Here is a 19,706-nt window from a genome sequence, read left to right as displayed (position 1 = left end):
CGTCAAAACAAACTCGGGTGCAAGTTTTGAAAGGGTTTTTCTACTCAATGCTTATGATTATTTTGAACTCTATTTTTTACGACTATTTTTTGAATTTCCGAGAACACTTGCGTGCCTCGCCTCCCACTCCCTCAATTTCTGAAATTAAACTCTAGTTGTACTTCTGAGATGTTTAAGACTAACATCATTCATAAAATTCGAGAATTTTTTTTTTCAAACTTTATCTATTGTTTAGAAAGAATTTAGAGCATTAATGTAAGAAATTGATTAACGACGTTTTGAATGGTGACATAATTCGGAAATCAAAGGGACTTTTGAATTTTTTCTTCGGAAGTGCTGAATTAGATTCAGAAACTCTTCCGAGGCGTTGGTGGTAGCGGTTCTGTACTAAAAGAATGAGGTCGAGGTTGGGGCCGAAGTGTGAGTTACTCCAAAATCAGAGGGTGACCCCCCTAGTACTCCCTCGTCGTTTCAAGCATTTCTTAAATATTTAGCGATAATTTATTTCGGTCAAAAAATGTCATTTTGCGTATTTCTCATACTTGTTTCACCTGTATTTCGTAATGCGCCATCTTTTTTGGATCTTTAATAGCGATCGATTTTTTTTCTGTTGTAAGTAAGTATTTTTATGTATTTATATAAAATCAATGAATAAGTTACTTTTGTTTTTTATGGAAAAGTTTCAAGGATTTTCTATTATGCAGTTTTTAAATTTCAGAAAATTATTGCTAAATTGAAAAAAATAATTTGAACTTGTTTGTAAAGCTTCATAAAAGATTAAACAATCAAATTCTTCAATATTATGTGTGCAAACATTAGATCAAGTAGTATATGTATTCAGTTATTAACTTGGTGTAAATATTGAGTTTGTTTATTGTAGCTGCGTTTTAAGAACCTCGCTCTTTTCATGGCTATGTCTTTTTTCAGCAAAATCTATGTCACCGTTATAGCATTTATGAAAAATGCAAACTTTTCTATTCATAAATTTTAAATAAATATAAAAATATTCCTGTTTTGATTTAATATTGTAATTTATCTGTTAGCTTTTTTGTTTAGTTTGATGACTAAAAAATGTCTACGTGCAATCTTTCCACTTCAATTGCGTAATTTGTTGACGGTTTCATAGTTTTATTATTATTATTTTTTTTGAATGATTAAACAACATAATTTAATGTTTTTTAACTATGTTTAATGTACCTAAATCCATACATCATTACAATGTTACTGAAATCTTAGTTATATGTTCAATTAAAAAAAAACAAATCAATTGGTTATTAAACAGTCTCTTTGTTTTTCTTCCTTTTTCATTTTTATTTTTGTCTGTTGTTCTTTCTCTTTCATCATACAGCAGTTAAAAAAGGAGAAGCTTAACCCTATACAGATGATACGTAGTACGATCCAAAAGTTTGGGGACAAGCTGTATAAAACCTTACCCAGAATAGTTTACATTACCGAAGCACATTCACCTTCAAAAGGTCAGCTTGAGGGGCTACGTAATTTTGCCAGTGTTCATATAACTTTTGGAAACACTTCTGGAAGCCATTTTTTGCTACCTTCTATGATGCAGCTTTATCTTCTCCTGACGGAAGAAAGCAGCGTCCATGGAAATGGTTTTTTGCTGGGAACAGGTAAAAGTCAAACGGAGCTAAGTTCGAGGAAACGTTATGTTATTTGTTTGTCATACCAGAGTATTGACCAATCGAACCGTGCATCCTCAACATGAAAGTCGCCTTCTTACCCACGATGAAGTCAAAGCAGCAACGCAAGAGGCCTTACAGGAGGTTGCGAAAAATGTCTTCCAGGAGTGCTTGTAAAAGCTATACGAACGTTGGCAGAAGTGCATAGTCCTTCAAGCTGACTATTTTGTAGATAGATGTGCTTCGATAATGTGAACTATTCAGGGTAAGGTTTTATGCAACTTGTCCTCGAACTTTTAGATCATACTGAATGAGTTTTCAACTTACTATTTTATAACGTTTTTGAGTGACGCAAGTTTACGCGCATGAAGGCTTAGGGGTGCGACATCGATATCGATGTTTTGGAAACATCGATGTTTTTGCTAAAACATCGATGTTTTACTTTCGATGTTTTCGGAACATCGATGTTTTACTTTCGATGTTTTCGGAACATCGATGTTTTGATTTCGATGTTGATGTTTTTGTATTATAATTAAAAATTATAGTAAAATTTGCTCCAATTTTCTTGCTAGGTAATTAAATTTACGTATGGAATTGCTTCAAAAATGTCATTTATTTGCGCACATTTAAAAATATCGATTTTTCTGTGTAAAGGATGATTTTTGGAAAGATCACTACAAGATGGTAAAAGATAACTGGAAGGTGAGGAAGAGGTCAAAGCTATTGGAAGAACTCGACAATGGTAGTCTGTTGTCAGTTCTTGCAGTCGATTCTAAGACTCCAATTCTTAAACTAAAGGAGAATCCTATATATTACTACGGTGAATATTATAACTGTACTAATTCAGAACTGTTAAAAGTTGTGTCGAAGTATTTGATAGTGATGGCGACTTATGTTTCATCGGAAGGAGTTTTTTCTCTGCCTGGTGAAATAGTCAGCGAAAAGAGAAATGCGCTTAAACACCAAATATTGGGGGTTACTTATCGTCTACCCAGGGGCGGATACAGACTAACATTTTAGGGGGCTCATGCTAAAGAGTGACCTTCACCCTTCCTCCACGAATAAACTTATGGTTTTTGGTAAGAAAAATTTCTGAAACTGCTTAGGTGTTTAAAAAATACCACATCGGTCAGGGATATGGCACCTAATAGGACAAAAATCTCACGAATAAATTTTATAAACAATTAAAAAAAGAAGTATTTCAAGTATTTGCTTGTAAAAATAATTCAAAAACTGAAACAAAAACGGAAATTATTTACATTTTATCCATAAAGTGCTTGAATACAATGCGAACGGATAATATTGTCGACGTTTTAGGGAGGGGGTCATGACTCCTATGACCCTCTCCTTGTATCCGCCACTGCCTAGGTGGGCACCACTGCGAGAACCTATGTATAATGAGGTTTTGCGCTAACACGACACTCAAAGTTTACATTTCTTGCACGATAATAAATCCTAAACACTGATTTAAACTAATAAACTATTTACAACACATTTAAAAATAAACTCAGCACGACTAAAAACTGAACTATCTAAAAATTATAACAGAAAGAAATTCTAATCTATAGAGACTTTACAGAAAAAAAAGCGTTTATGGACTCAAATGTTTTATCGATTGAAGCGATGCCTGAAGCTTTGGATATGGTTTTACAAAAACTATCGTTGATTAAATTTGTTGCTTATAAAAGCAAACGGGCGTCAGACACTTCTTTATTACTTCTCATTATACTGGCTCCTGAACTCAGCGCCGCAGACTAACTGTCTCGAGAAAAGCTATTTTTACTGTCTACATATTTTAAATACATATGCTATAAATAGAAAAGTGACAGTTAATACCCCCCTCCCCCCCAAAATAAAAAAAAATCGAGAACTATTTACTGTTTCTTATTATGGTTTTGGTCCGGCTTTTTTTTTTTTTTTTTTTTTCAAGCAGTCATTTTCACTACTCAAATGCAATGAACCTTGAAACAGATTACAAAGTATTGTCGCAGATTTTGATGGGAGGAGGGAGTCATGATTCCCCCCTCCTCCTTGTATACATTTCTTACGGTTTCGATCAAGTTTTTAATTTTTTTCGAGCAAACATTCAAATGATGTTGCGGGTTGGGGGGGGGGGGGGTGTTATGACCCCCTCACTCGTATCCTACCCTCAATAAGCCGTATCGTCTACCCTCAATAAGCCGTCCATCAATTACTCACAATTTGTGTTTAACTTTTTTGCACTAACAGTTCAAAACATATTTCTTGCTCTTAATAATAATTGTCAGAATTAATTTTGTACTTTTAATATAATTTGCACACCTCTTTCTCATCATACAACTGACTGTAAGTGCTATGATATATTTTTTCGCAGATTTAACTAGTTTGTATTAATTGTTGCATGTCTTATCATTTTTTGTCTTATTATAGTACCAAGATGTTGCGAAATTATTCCTATTAAATTGTATTTATGATTTGCAGTTCAGTAGTTTCAATATATTCGTGGGGTTCGTATTCTTTTGTATTGCTTAAATTAGACGCAATGCCCTGATCCATTAAGATACTATTATACATTTGTTAGAGATTATCATCTTTGTAAGTTTGTAGTGTAGTATACTAAAAAATGTATGTTAAATATTGACAAAACGATCGATGTTTTAAAACATCGATGTTCAGAAACATCGATGTTTTTTGGTCGATATATCAATACTATCGATGTTTTAATTTCCAACATCGATGTTCTGAAACATCGATGTTTTGCCATCGATGTCGCACCACTAGCATGAAGACATCACAAAAGAATTTGCGATAATTAACTGAGGAGGCGTTCAAAATGGATATTTCGGTCATCTATATGTTCTTAGGTACATATGCATGTACAGATGTGCCGAGAAAACTTGTGAAGTATAAATTGGATGATCGTAAAATAAAAATTTAGGTCGATTTTTTTTTTGTGATTTACAATTCCTTATTCGTTATCAATTTATTTCTGTTTGATTATTTTTTTTTGCCATCGGCCAACGGCATCGGCCATCGGCCATCGGCAATCGGCCATTTGGAGGAAAACAATCGGCCATCGGCCATCGGCCGTCTTTGAACAATCGGCCAACAATCGGCATCGGCCCATCGGCCAAAAAGTGCCATCGGTCGAGCCCTAGAAATTAGCCGAATAGGTATAACAATTCAATTTTGCAAGGACTAGGCAGATGCCTCATTGGACAGGTCACATCCTGCACAAGTGGGCCGGTTTTGGTTCAGCCGCAATTTGACAGGGATTGTAGCGCCTTCTATGCATAATTTGACTAGCGAATTATTCATTTTGTTCTTGGGGTCGGTTAAAAAATTTGTCTCGCCGATAAGACAGAGAAAAAGTAACAAATGCATTATTATATAGAATAAAAAAATCACAAGACTTGAAGAAGGATGTGTGAACATACCTTCAGGTTTCCCCTTCTCAGTGGGATCTCCATTTTTACATATCTAGGTGTCTGTAATACATTCAAATAGAACAGCTGTTGTCACTATACTCACACATTTATGATCACACATAACATTTGCGATGATAGTGATCATAAAAAAGAATATGATAAATTTTAAGATCACTATGATCACATATTTACTGTACACTTAGACAAAATAGATATCCAATTACGCGCTAGGACAACACGGTTCAACTCAAACAGATCATACTTTTTAAATCTCATATTCTCAACTAAATGTAATCAGAATTTATTTTTCTTTGGGAGAGTTTTGGGTTAGATTAGTTGTTTGTTTTAATATTTGTCTTTGCGCTCCCCCCTTTTCCTATGCACATATACTGCCTTGATCTATCAAGGAAATCAAGCAGACCAAGTTAACTTTTGCTTATAAGCATTATTTGTTTCAAAACACATACTCTGCTGCGGCAAAGTACAACTTTTCATTGATAGTCGTAGTTCCTCCAAGTCATGGACCACTTTAAATAATCGAATCCTTTTTTTGCATAGATCAAATATAATATTCTGCAGTTAATTCCGATGATTTATCAGTAATTCTTAACGGAATTTGTCAAAAAAGAGCATATTTTATGGATGCTGGAATATAATTTATCTGAGAGGTAAGCTGAGGTATATATTCTGTTATGCGTAAAGAAAAGCCTCCCCCCCACCAAGAAAGAAAACCTTTTTGATCCCCCCTCCCCAAAAAAAAAAGCTCTCTTTTCCGACCAAAAAAAGTTACCTTTATGGAGATCAGTAAAAGTAATATTAATCGAATGTACTAAAAACCATTTTAAAAAATGAGGACATAACATCTTTAACTGATACAGGAAGTTCACTGACAGCTATCTCTAACAAAACATTTGAGAATATCAAAATATTCCGTCTTTACAGTCAAGTAAGTATTAGTTGAAGGCTGAAAAAGCCAAGGCTCACCGGTTTAGGTCTGCACTCCCTGAGGAAAGATTTAAGGTCCCCGCCAGGCAGCAGCTCTAGCACAATGAAGCGCGGCATTTTCTCGAAGCAGACACCGATGAAGCTGACGATGTTCGGATGTTTGAATTTACTGCAAGACAAGAAAAAAAAAAAACAAATTATCTTGATTAAAAAAATGTATATATGGGCGAGTGCTTCAGAAGTTTCAGTACCAGACACATATTCAACTGCTCGTTTACAAGACATTTCGATTCGTAGCAATATAGAGGAATTTCTTTGATTCGACAGTAGGATGCTTGAATTGTATACCAACGTCAGAACACTTGGCGCTCGAGCACTTATGAGTAGCTAAACAGACAAAAACGAAGGACAGATTGGGGCATGCAAAACAAAATAAACGAGAACGGAGGATTGTTAGGGGTCATTTGGTATAAAATGAACGAGAACGAAGACAGTAGGTGGATATACAGAGTAAAATGAACGAGCAAGAAGGATCGTTAGAGGTCATTTGGTATAAAATGGGCGAGCACGAAGGATCGTTAGTGAATATACAGAGTAAAATGAACGAGCGTAAAGGGTCGTTAGAGGTCATTTGGAATAATATGAACGATTACGAAGGATTGCCAGAGAACATGGATCAAATTTTTTCTGTAAAAATTCTATTGAGAATACGTATCAATAATAAATGATAGAAACTAAGAACAGTCTTAGAAAGAACGTTTTGTTCTGAAGGATAACTGACAAACTGTTAAAGCAACATATTTGTGGAAGTGGGTTGCCAAGTGAATAGGGTATTGGAGTCAAAATGGGAGAGTATTGTGTTTGAAGACTGCCTTAGCCGATCTTTAATGAAAGTCTGTGATTTGTCGATAGAAGTTATCATGGATGTAGGGTTTCTAGAAACGTTTTCTCTACTTCAGAACTATGCCTGAATTGTGGAGGTGGTGATAGATGGAGCTGCCGATAATATATCTAGAGAAAAGTCGGACTTTTCCCTGATGGATGCTTTACTTTCGCTGGAGAAGCTAAACTTCGTCTTTTTAATTCTTACTCACTACGTGATAGTAACTCGGATCATTCAAAATGCGGCGGTGGCATTCGTTACGGCAAAACTAGACACAGTTAGGGGGGTCAGGAGGGGGCAATAGATCTCCATGACTTTGAGAAATCAATGTATTTTCTATTACGTTGGCGTGGGTTTTGTGTTTCGAAATAAAATGCTCTGAGTATATAGCTTTCGACTGGAAAATTTTGAAATGATGGTCCAGGACACAAGTGTTAGTTAATGAATAACAAAAAATAAATAGTAGCTTTAGCTGCTTTTTTTGATAGTAGCTGTAGCTGATTTTTTTATAGTAGCATTAGGTGATAACATTGGTTTTATTATAGAATCACTTTAAAGGCTTCAAAGTAACTTTCGTCACATTTATAATCTTGCACTCATAAGGTAAAACCACCCGCAGTTGACACTTATAAATAAATTAACCAAATAAACAAAAGAGCCAAAAATCGGTTAAGAATAATCTGATAGGTAAATGTTGAAAATTTAAATATCATTTTATAATTTTGTTATCTTTGTACAACTTTATAATTTTTCTTTTCTTTATTTTTTCTTTTCTTTATTTTTTCTTTATTCTTTATTTTTCTTTATAAGTCTAAGATATTAGTGCTATGCCAACTACTAGTGCAGAAGTTAACTACAGTGAGTTTTACCTTAATTGTTTTTATTTTAACTGCTATGTTGACTACTACTCAGTTAAATTTAAAAATGCGTAAATTAGTTTCTTGAGTTTTTCATTAGAAATTTCCTATGCATTTTAATTTCTACATATTGCCCGGAATATCCTCAAAAATTGAAGAGCATAAAAAAAGTCCAATAGCAAAGTGAAAAATTTAGATTACAATATCATTTGCATCCAAAATATATGCAGGATTTTTTATTATTTTCTGTGATTATTTTATAGCTTCAATATTAAAATGAATAATTCAACCATCAAATATTATCATTCCAGTAATCTATTTTAGAGAGAATTTGTCCATTATATATATTACAAACATGAGTATTCCTCCTATAGAGTCAACTTATTTTCAAACAAAGAAGTGTTTTGAAAACAACGATCTCGTTACCGTAAACGAGGGCTACTTTGGCTCTAATGTCCTTCTTTGGCCCAAATTGAGAGAAAGATACAACGTTCGCTGCAAACCTTCAGAAAGCAATTTTTAACATATTTTCACCAGATTCGTTAGAGAGCAGCCTCAAAGACTCAGTAATGTACACCAAGCAGTTTGATAGCTCTCCACAAGGAGCAACACTACTGGTTTTGTATTCCTTGTGCTAACATGTGTTTTTGTAACCTCTCAGACTTTTACATGTAGAAGCAGTTCTAAATCAGCTAAAAGTTTGTTAAGTACCTATTTATGATTACTATTCAATACATTATATAGTAGCATAGTTGTACTTCTCATTTCTGTTAATGTTCTAATTAAAAAAAATCACAATTACAACATATCTCCTCGCATAAAAATTGAGGCCTACTTTGGCCCAGCTTAAAAAAAAAAAAAAAAAAAAAAAAAAAAAAAAAAAAACCCGTCGGAGAGATTTGGAAAAGAAAAAAAAAGCTAAAAGTAAAACTCTTAACAGGAAAAACACAAGAAAAAAGGAATTCTCAGCAACAGATTAAGAGAGCGATTACAGACTCAACTCCTCAAGGCTCAGTTATATGGCTTGTATTAGGGAAGATGAAGATGAACTTATAGTTTCAGGAGGTTTAGAAAACGTTGACCTAGTTGCATCTGCTTCTTACAAACTTCGTTAAATTTGTTGGAAAGTTTATGGAATTTTGTAATTGTAGAATGGAATGAGCTCAGGTTTCCAGGGACAGCTGTTTATGTGAGAGAAGAAGGAACTAATCTTGAGAGTAAAAATGAAACGGATCAAAAAGTTTTGGAAGTGACCGTAAATTTAAGATCCTTTGTTTCACGAATGGTATTATCTGAATGAAATGATTAAACCTCCAAAACTGATGAAAAGAGGTCTGTTCTCAGTCGGTAATTTCTGAAAAATAACTAGGTTTACACACACATTTTTAAAAAACTTCAATTTTCCTTAACACAAATATGTGGGACTCAAACTTCTTGCAAAATGCATTTTTCTTTCAAATAAAGTTTTCCCTATGAAGACATGTCTTTCTTTGGTTCTAGTTAGTTCTACAATGTTTTTTAATAATGAAAACTACTTTGGGCCAAAGTAACCCAAATGTAAGGGTAACATTGGCCCAAATAAAAACTATTAAAAATGTTAATAATAATTCGAATCAAAGTGGTCAGTATTCAAAAATTAAATTAAGACAACTCTAGATGCGTAAAAAAGGTTTCCACAACTTAGTAATATGAATAGTTACAAAATTATTGAGAAAGTATATTAGAAAACTTCCAAAATCTGAGCCAAAGTAGCCCGCGTTTACGGTATACAAAACATAATTTGATTTTTATCTTCATTTCAGAAAGTTTCAATAACTATGAAAAAACTACTTACCTCATAATGAGCGCTTCCATTAGGAAATCAAAGATAGATTGGCTGGATGAAAGTTCAGGCAAAGTCTGAAAGAAAAGTTAAAAAAAAAAAAAAAGTTGAATAAAATACCAAAGTGAACTCAAACTGATCTTTTCTTTTAGTAGATTTTTAAATTCAGTCAAATATCGACACGTTACAGTTTAACAAACATACGCTTTAGGATTTCAGACCATAACCATAAAAAGGTTCGACAGGATCCTTTTCTGTCAAGAAAAGCAATGTGCACAAAAGGATTGGCAACCCTATCCTTTTTAAATAAATAGGGGAATGTGGGGCAACGTAACGTGAAATAGCTAAATAGCTACGATGATTGAGCTTTTTCAAAATGAACCAACTGGAAATTTGTTTTTAAACTTAAAGTACATAGAGAAAGAACATTGCATTTTGTAATAAAATTTGTATTGAAATGGTACTTTTTTTTGACAGTAAATTATTGTTTAAAAAAAGTACAATTTTTTTTTCATGGGGCAAAGTGTAAAATGAAATATTTTTAATTGAATAGTTTCAACTCGATTATAAAAAATATTTTTGATCAAATGAATCAGTAAATAAAAAGTTGAATTAATAAATGAAAAGATACTGAAAAAAACCGAATAATTAAATAAATAAATTAATTAATGTAGAGAATAAATAAATGAGTGAGTAAAAGAGTGAATAAGTAAGAAAATAAGTGAACGAATGATAAAATATATAAGTGAATTACTAAATTAAGTTATGTTAACAAAGAAATTAATAAAGAATGCGTAAGAGATTTAATAAAAGATTGAATAATTGAACGAAAGTAACTACTTCACTTTGCGCCACACGTACTTGTCATATTGTACAAAATATTTAAAATACAAATAAGCTTAACATTAACTTAATAACTACCGCACCTATTGAACATTTGCGCCTATGAGATATTAATTCAGACCTAATGCCCATATTAGGAAGGTCTCAATTAATATATCAAATGTTAATTACAAGAACTTTGTCATTTAATAACAACAAAAATAATTTTTGACTTACAACAAAATATTACAATATGAGTATCGATTTTTAAAGGGTATTTTTTTCTTGACTGGAATAGACTTCATGTACTACTACATACTTAAAGTGTTACCAGATAGGTGGCGCTAAAAGCAGAGTAAATATTTCACCATTTCACTTTGGACTGCTATTCCACTTTACTCGAGGCATTCCCCTACATACCTCTTTACGAAGCCATTTCTGGCTCATTCGATTAGTTATCCTTCTCGAAAAATCGAAAGAGTAGGTAGCAGAGCATTGTTCTCATGCATTTTAAAACATTCTTGATGGTTTTGAGATGGCAAACATTTACCTTCTGGTTACTAACTGATTTGTGGTATCTTGAATAGGAAACATAAATATAGGTTAAATATTTCAAGGCGTCTTTGTTAGGCGCTAAAATACTAGAATTCTCTTACTGTCTGGGATACAGTTTTAATTTGTTAGTGTTTTGAGATTTCTGAAAAAAAAAAAAACCTTACACTTTTAAATTTAAAAATATTATATTCAATAAAATAATATACATGCTTTTACACTTAAAGTTAAAACGAACAGAAGTTTTTCAATGTAATTTAAAATGGGGGTTTCCAAAATCTTAACTAAAACGAAATTTTCGCTGTAACGGATTTTGTTGAAACAGGATTTGATGGTATTATATTTGAATGTTTTTTTCCAGTTTAAAATGGTAAACATTCCAAATGTGAAAAATCAAAATATAGTACCCCATATTATTTCTTTCTTACAATATTTCAATTCATAATTAATTTTTTTTTTTGAAATCTATCACTTTTATGATCTTTATTGTTGTCTTATGTTTCATTTCTATTTCTCCCCGGTTGTCCAGGTCATTCAAATTGACAAGAATTATTTTCCCGTATTGGGAAAAAATGTCCCAGCAATACCTCTCACGCTACCCCCACCTTTACTCAATTCAGTTGAAACATTTAGAGTTAACTTTTAGTACTGACCTTGACGGCAACTGGCATTTGTGTATCTTCGTTCGGGTTTGTTAAGAAACCTTGATAAACCTCACCAAATGCACCTTGTCCAAGTGCCCTGAAAAGAAGAAGAAAACAAAAACATAACACTATAGCGTATTGAAGCATTTTTTAAAATTTGTTTCTAACGTTCAAGTGCGAATAATATTTTTAGTAAATTTCTAATAGTTTAATCAAGTAAATTGAAAAAAATGTTTAAATTTATATTTAAAGAAAATATTTCAATATAAACTGCATTGCAGCAATGTATAATGTTTTACTCGATTTAAATAAAGTTACTTCAGTTAATTAACAAAATATTTTGTAATAATTTAATGGTTTTACTTATTAAGATCTTTTTGTAAGCAGAGAAGTTGTTTTTTAAGAGAGTGTGTCTTGAGAAAGTCGTCAGAATGACACCATTTCATTATCACTGGAGTTCAAATTTGGCAAGGAAGAGGAGGATAATACTGTTGTTGTTGTTACTTATGCCACTCGGGAACCCGAGACCGAGTAGCGATGCTACTCGATTTTAAGACAGAGGGTTTACGGCTTCCGTTTTAATCGAGCGCCTATTTCTAGGTGGAAGTCCGATTTGGCTCAGACAACACGATGGATGGCAGCACCATCTACGGGCAGTTTGATAATTTAGAACCAGACCAGAGGTCGAATAACTTTCCGGTCTAGCACCCTCAGAGGTATCGTTTCACTTGGAGGACATTGTGACTACGAGCATATTTAACTTCGCCCAGTCACCAGTAATGACGACGGTGGATCTTCGACCAGCGAGGATTGAACCCGAGACCCTCCGGTCACAAGTCCGATGCCTTACCGATCAGGCCACCACGGCCCAGGATAATAGTTGTACAACTAAAAAGAACTAGAATTCTAAAATTTTGAAGTAGTGTCCCGTTCGACGGGATAGAACTGCAACCGAATGGATCCAGACCGTCCTTACCGACAAATCCTCGTTCTATTTGACCAATGATGACAATAGTGTACGCTTATAGAAACTTCGTTGGGAATGCCGTATTAGTACCTTTGTTTTTCAACTGTCTACCGCAGCCAACCACAGCTGGGGTAATGTTATGTGATGACATCGTATAGAAAACATGGTCGCGCCTAATACTGATCCACAACAACATGAAAGGCGAATGGCATGCTTGTGGCATGCTTCGTACGCTTGTGGTGACACTCTTGGTGGGGCTCCTAGGAGCCATTTTTTATCAACACAATAATCGGCTACACACAACAAGGCTGTCAGTTGATTTCTTCCTCTTTATCATCTTATCTGACTGGTTCGGTTCCCCGGTTCGGTTTGTCACAGAGCATATGTGGGATCGCATGGAATGGTAACTTGGACAGTCTACGAGTTTCATCGATTTACTCGTAGGTACACTTGTACAATAATTGTGATACGAGATGACGTAGGACGTCGTACGTAACTTTTATGCCTCAAATATTGCCTGTATTGCCCTGTACATTTATGCTAAAGCTGGTGCGGTAGAGTACTAAAGCCTTTTATTATTTGAGATTTTCCCTGCATTAAATAATCATTTTGCTTCTATTTTGTTATCTTTTTCGTATATGGATGTTGTTCTCAAGTTGTAAAATTTCATTTGATTCTGACAACTCCCGTCTTGGTGCGTTGATTTTTTCTTATAATGTGTATTTTCTCAAAGGACAGTATTTAAGCAAAGAATATAGTCAGCGTGAGCTTCGTAGTATATAGGCAGTACAAAGTTACGGCCGGGGGGTAGTCTTGTGGATGGGATTAGCTCCAGGCTCGGAAAGTTCCAGGATTCGGAACCCATCGCCGCCCAAATACCTTCCAAGTACATCAGGATTACGTGTTTGTACCTCTCCAAGTGGGTGCCTTACCTTCTGAAGAGCCGATCCGTTCTGCCTGCATTCCTACTTCGCCAAGCAAAAGGTCTCTTCCATGTGGCGTTAGCAACAACAATAGCAACAGCGTCAAGTCTTATGTTACGACCAGTGATCATAAGGATCTGATGAGTTAAGCTACGAACATGACGATGTTTGCTTTTTCTTGGAGGGTCGGGGGGTTGAGTAAAAAGGGGACGTGCTGTTGGCGCGGGTTTGAATTGAAATGCTGTTAAAAAACTACGACGAAAGCAACTCTATTCAAGTCAGTGCCAATTACTCTACCCTATTATCCAAAAACGATGTACCCTTCCCTATTACCCCACAAGGGAGTTGCTCTCGTGGCACCTTTTTGAGGTCTACAAAAGTAACCCAACTTTTCGTTTGCACTTTCATTCCCCCAGGTTTACGAAGATAACACATCTCAAGTCAGCGCCAGTTTCCGTTTCTTACTACCCCAAAACGATGTAAACATTGTCAAAGTCGTAGCTCAATTTATCAAAGCCACACTAAACGATTCCTTACTTGACAAGGGTGAGCTGCTCTCGTGGCACTTTCTTGAGGCATATGAATGTAAACCAACATAAGCAAGCGTTAATTACCCTTCTTTATTACCCCCAAACCATGTAAACATTGCCAAGGTCGTAGCGTAACTTATCAGAGCCACAACAAAGGATTACTTACTTGACAAGGGTAAGCTGCTCTCGTGGCACCTTCTTGAGGTCTTGCTCGGTGCAGGTATTCCCACCAAATTCGTAGTTGGGGTTGTTCTCGGAGACCATGGCGTTTGCTGCAGCTGCGCCTCTCAGACGGCGCAGCTGTTCGTCGGGGTCGGTCGTCAGAGGTTCGTCACTGACGTCACGCCCGCCTCTGCTTCGTCGATGCAACTTACGATATCGGTTTGCTAAAGTAAAGAAAATTTCCAACATCAGACCGTTAAATGCTCCCACTTTTCTGACATTTGTAACTCTAGTAGAACGAACTAATTTGTGGAGGAACTATTAATAAAAGAGTAAATAGACTTTTTGAAATAATAATATTAGTTCTAAATCTCTAACCAACTAAAGTAAAATTCTACAAATTATGCCAGTTTAAGTGATCCAGCGGAGAGCTCAAATGTTATACGACACCAGGAAAATTGTTTTCATGAAGAAAGAATTGTACTATGCAGCTATTTTTACTATAGGAAATTTAAAAAATATATATTTGGAAATAATAATATTAATATTGATATCTCTTACATATTTGGCGAAACTTCAAGGACATGGTAGAGGGCTAAAATTATTTTGATTAAAAAAATGCTTTTTTGTTTTTTGCAAAACATATGTATTTCATGTATTTCTGCCTTAGTGCTGGCTATAGGGCGGTAACTTAATGAATATACCTGCCTTGCCTTCAATATTCGAGTTGAACCGAACCATTGCTTTGGTCTCTCGTCTGGTCAATGCTAATTCTGTATTAGCTACCAGATTGTTTGGTACTCTTGGCTTCCTTAAGAGGTTTTCCACCTCCGGCTCAGTCACTCCTATGCCGGGCTGATGAGTGCTAATAAGCACGAAACTGCAGTCCTCGGCTGGAATTGACTGAGCTGGCGGTGTATTTCATGTATATGATATCAGTGTACAACTTTTCCCACCACAAGCAATTTCGATATTTATTTTAAGTAAAAACTGACAGACTCTAATATACACATAAGAACGGACAATGAAGCACAAGGTCACTAGTTCTGGGAACGGTTATTGAACGTGAAGTACCCATTGGTTGTGCCTCTGCTCTTAACAATTTGTAACCCTGTGACAAGCCAGGCTCATTTGCCGCCACGTTGCTTGGTTTTCGGTCTCCCATCAAAACTGACCTAAATAGTACCTGTGCAGAATTAGTCCACGGTACAACACTATGACTACCTTTGGATATATTACATTATAGTACTAGTTGTTCATCTCCTACGGAAACTTACGTGTGACAATTAAAATCTCTTATATACATACAATCTTTAACTCCTGCTTCACCATTTCGACGCGGAAATCTAGCCATTTATGTAAAAATCCTTCATTACAAACGTGTACTCATGTATTTTTACGTACTGACAGTGTTAAGCCACCTCTCACTCCGCCATATACTGGACCTTACCCTGTTATCTCTTGTGAAGATGAAACCTTTGTGATTAAAATTAGCGACAAAAATGTCACATTTTCAATTGACAGACTAAAGCCTGCATAGGGGAAGGTTGCCGTCAATGAACCACATAACAGTTTTCGATTTTTTTAGAAAGGAAATCGAACTCTAATTTCAAGTTAATTATAGGAACAATTTCTCAGTATATTTCTCTTTTAAAAATAAAATTCACATTCATGATAAATATGCACAATAAAGAATGAAAATTAAAATTAAATATTTTTTGCATGTGGTCCATTCATGGCTACCGGTTGCTATGGATGGACCATCGAGTTTCCATCGATGGATCACATTCTTAAATTAAAAAATCAATGCGTAACTTACAAATATTTATAACAGGTGATCAATAAGCACTACAAATAACAATAAGTGAGAGAAAAATATATGTTTTTTCTAAAGTGTTTTATTTTTGGATAAAATGAACATAAAAAAAAACCCAGAACTCACACAGCACACAGCCGTTGTCATCACATCTGGTTCAGCACTTGATATTTTCCCAACCTATGCAACACTGTTCTTAGCTAATATCTTTTCAACCTCTTTTGAACTGTTGAGAATTTTGTTAAATCGATTTTTAAAATTTTCGTTCGAAGCAGGATTGAACTTGCTCTCTAAAATGTCAGAGAACATTTTTGACCATTTTATTACTGAAACCAAGAGCTTAAGTCTCAAACTACCAGAGAATATAGTACTAACAGACTTTTTGTCTTAATTAAATCTGTGGGACATGTTATTATTCTCAGCCTCTTGAAAAGTCAATTCCCCCAATTTTTCGGAAGTAATTTCAAAAACTTCTATTCTAGTTTCAAAATTAGATTCACTAATCATATTTCTATTTCGAAGGGCTCATCTCCTAAATTTTTAATAAGTGACTAGAGTAACTACAAACCGGTTTTATTTTCCATGCACTCTTTTAAGTCAATGTTCACGTTTAATTGATCAGTGATATTCAAGGCATGTTATAACTACACTGGTGTGCAAAAATTAAGGACGAGACGGTTTTTTCAATATAACTTTGCACAAAAGCTTTCCAAATCAACACATTTAATACCATAAGATCTCCAATACGTAAGGACATGTGTAATGTAAGCAACACTTACTAAAAGAGAAATCAGAGGGATAAAAAGAAGCTTTATTGAAAAAGTAGCATGGAGCGCAATGTGACTAAAGGCCGAAACATCCCTGTGATGGGTGTCCAGCAAGAAACATCTGGTCTTTAGTAGGGGATATGATCTCCCTCGACTGCTAGGCAGGTTTTGCACCGTCTGCCCATGCTGAGAATGAGGGTGTCAATGAGTTGTTGAGGCATTGCTGCCCATTCGTCTTGCAGCGCCAATCGAAGCTCCCGAATCGTTACTGGTGGTAAGGTACGAGCTGCCAAGCGTCTGCCTAGAAAATCCCATACATGCTCGATGGGATTGAGATCCGGGGATCGTGCCGGCCGATCCATACGTTCAATATCCTCACTGTCTAAGAGCTGTTCGGCAGCTACTGTGCGATGACATGGTGCATTATCGTCCATGAAAAGGAACTGTGGACCCATAGCGCCTCTAAAAAGACGCACATATGGAAGAAGAATCTCGTTACAATAACGGGTCCCGTTGACTGAACCTGCGTCGAAGATGTGAAGGTCTGTACGACTACCAAGCATGATGCTTCCCCAAACGAGAACACCGCGACCTCCATAACTGTCCCTTTCAATGATGTTCGAGGGATGGTTGCGGCTTCCCCGCTCTCTCCAGATGAGTATGCGATGAGAATCGCTACTCAGACTGTATATGCTATCATCTGTAAAGAGTACTCGTCCCCATTCATTGTCTCTCCAATTCCGGTGTTCCCGGCACCACAGAGAACGCCTTCTCCGATGGGCAGGCGTTAGAGGTACACACCGTATAGGGCGTCGTGCAAACAGACCACCACCGTGCAGTCTTCTGGCCACGGTAAAACGCGATATCGGTCGTACAGTCGCCTGTGTCGTGTGTCTAGCGATTTCTCCCGCTGTCTACCTTCTGTTTCTTCTGGCCTGTAAGACAATATACCGGTCATCTGTGGGTGTGGTTCCTCGTGGACGACCACTACTGAACCCCCGGATAGCTGTTCCTGTAGTTTGAAATTGTCTCCAAAGTCGTGAAATGATGCTGTGAGCAATTCCGAACTCTGCAGTCACACTTGTTACACTGCGGCCTTCCTCCAATTTCCCAATTATTCGACCTCGGGTAAAAGCAAACAGATGTCGTCTAACAGATTGATTATTCGCCATTTTTCGCTGAGGCAGCAACTCGGTGTGATTTTAACTGCTATACGGCGTGCAATCTCTTTGCCAGAAATACTGATCTTATACCGACAACACGCTTTATACTACTCAGACACTCCCCCATTACGTCTGCCTGCATATCTGCGCATGTGCTACCGTACATAACCTTACTTAATCTCCTGATTGGTCTTTCTGTCCGCTCTGCCTCTTCGTTCAGTTGATATGCTAATTTTTCGACTTCGTCCTTAATTTTTGCACACCAGTGTAAATAAAAATCTCGATAATTAGTAAGACAATGGTAGAAATCTTTTCTGACCGATTAACAATAAGATTAAATAATTTTAGCAACTTGACGACTCTGCAGTACATTATTTTCAGACAAAGGAAGGTACTAAAACTGATTACGCGTCTGCACAAACTCTGGTACTGGAAATATCTTCGCGGTCTAGTCATGGAACCGGTTCATTGACGGCAACCTTCCCCTATACGTTAAAAGAACCAGACTCAATAGACACGTCTGTACCATTATCTTTTATGCAACAAGATATTCCAGAAAAAGAGCCTATCACGCGTGCAATTCGTAGTGGCCGTCATGTAAATTTCCCCAAAAGACTTGCAATTGTCATGTAAATAATAATTTTTTTATGCAACTGTATTATTATATCAGTATTTTTTTTTTCATTCATATGTCATGTTACAATTATACTGTATATAAATGTATCGTTCACATGGTTCACTGGGGGGGGGGGATACTATGTGGCGAGCCATGCTCATCTGCCGCTTACGTAACTTCCGGGATGCGTGGATCTTATAAACGTGGTGGCGAATGAGTCAGGTGACCGTGGTTTTCCTATTTCTCACCGGAGAGTTAGGGAACGCAATATATGATGCAATTGAGGGAAGCTATGTATTTCATACTTATGGCACAAATATAGTGCAAGGAATTATTGCCCTTCTATACTTCTAACGATCAACATCTTGTAAATAAAAGTCTTACTTTTGATAATTATGGAGTCAGATTTCTTATTAAGAACATCCATTCAGTTCATAACAACCCCAATTCTATAATGAGAAAGAAAAAAAAAAAAACTACAGTAGAACCTCTCAATAAGAGACACTAAGGGGACCAGACATTTTGTCCCTTAAATAGAGGTGTCCCTTATTCGGAGGTGGATGGATTGATGCATGCCGTGTTATTTAGTAGTATAATATCACAATAAGCATTACCTATTAACACTTAAGATTAAATACTGAAAATTTATTTGTCATTATGTTAAATAAAATTCATAATCATTCAAATGTCTAAGTTTTATCAATTAAAACTTAATCAAAAATTTTGTAATGGCAAAGTTTTGTAGCATACATAAATAATTTTGAAGTAACTCATTACATATATTTGCTTTATGTTATGTAAACTACAATGTAATACTATGTGAATTAAAATTAATGTTCAAATTTTAAGTTTTATATCCAAAGCTAATTAGTTGCTGAGTATTATACGTTGGCGTTGAACCTACTGAAATAGGTTGTTGAGCGGGCAAAACATGCATGTTAATTTCAGCATTTTTTTTTTTTTTACAATACATTACTTATTTCCTTCACATACCTATGTTTAAGTCAAACTTAACTCAAATTATATTTTTTGAGGAAAAGTGAAACTTGAATTCCAGTAAATTCACTATTTCTTATGCTCTTATACATTATTTTTTGGTTTTGTGACTGTCCCTTAAACAGAGTGTCCCTTAATTAGAGGTAAATACATGGAAGTCGCTATTCAAAGGGACTGGGACCAGAAAAAATGTTCCT

At 35.6% G+C, this 19,706-nt stretch overlaps 1 protein-coding gene across 1 annotated transcript in view; it reads right to left on the bottom strand.

Moving 5' to 3' along the window:
* LOC129224014 (leukocyte tyrosine kinase receptor-like) overlaps positions 1 to 19,706 on the bottom strand; it is a 208,518-nt gene that overhangs the window by 40,908 nt on the left and 147,904 nt on the right. The window contains exons 19-22 of the mRNA XM_054858410.1: positions 14,156 to 14,375; positions 11,579 to 11,666; positions 9,564 to 9,628; positions 6,029 to 6,158 (exon numbers count right to left, since the gene is read on the bottom strand). Coding sequence (XP_054714385.1) covers positions 6,029 to 6,158; positions 9,564 to 9,628; positions 11,579 to 11,666; positions 14,156 to 14,375 — 503 coding nt within the window. The remainder of the gene's footprint in view (positions 1 to 6,028; positions 6,159 to 9,563; positions 9,629 to 11,578; positions 11,667 to 14,155; positions 14,376 to 19,706) is intronic.

The sequence above is a fragment of the Uloborus diversus genome, chromosome 6, assembly GCF_026930045.1.
Source record: "Uloborus diversus isolate 005 chromosome 6, Udiv.v.3.1, whole genome shotgun sequence".
NCBI lineage: Eukaryota > Metazoa > Arthropoda > Arachnida > Araneae > Uloboridae > Uloborus > Uloborus diversus.
The sequence above is the reverse complement of the archived record's forward strand: the minus strand, read 5'-3'. Positions and strand labels throughout refer to the sequence as shown.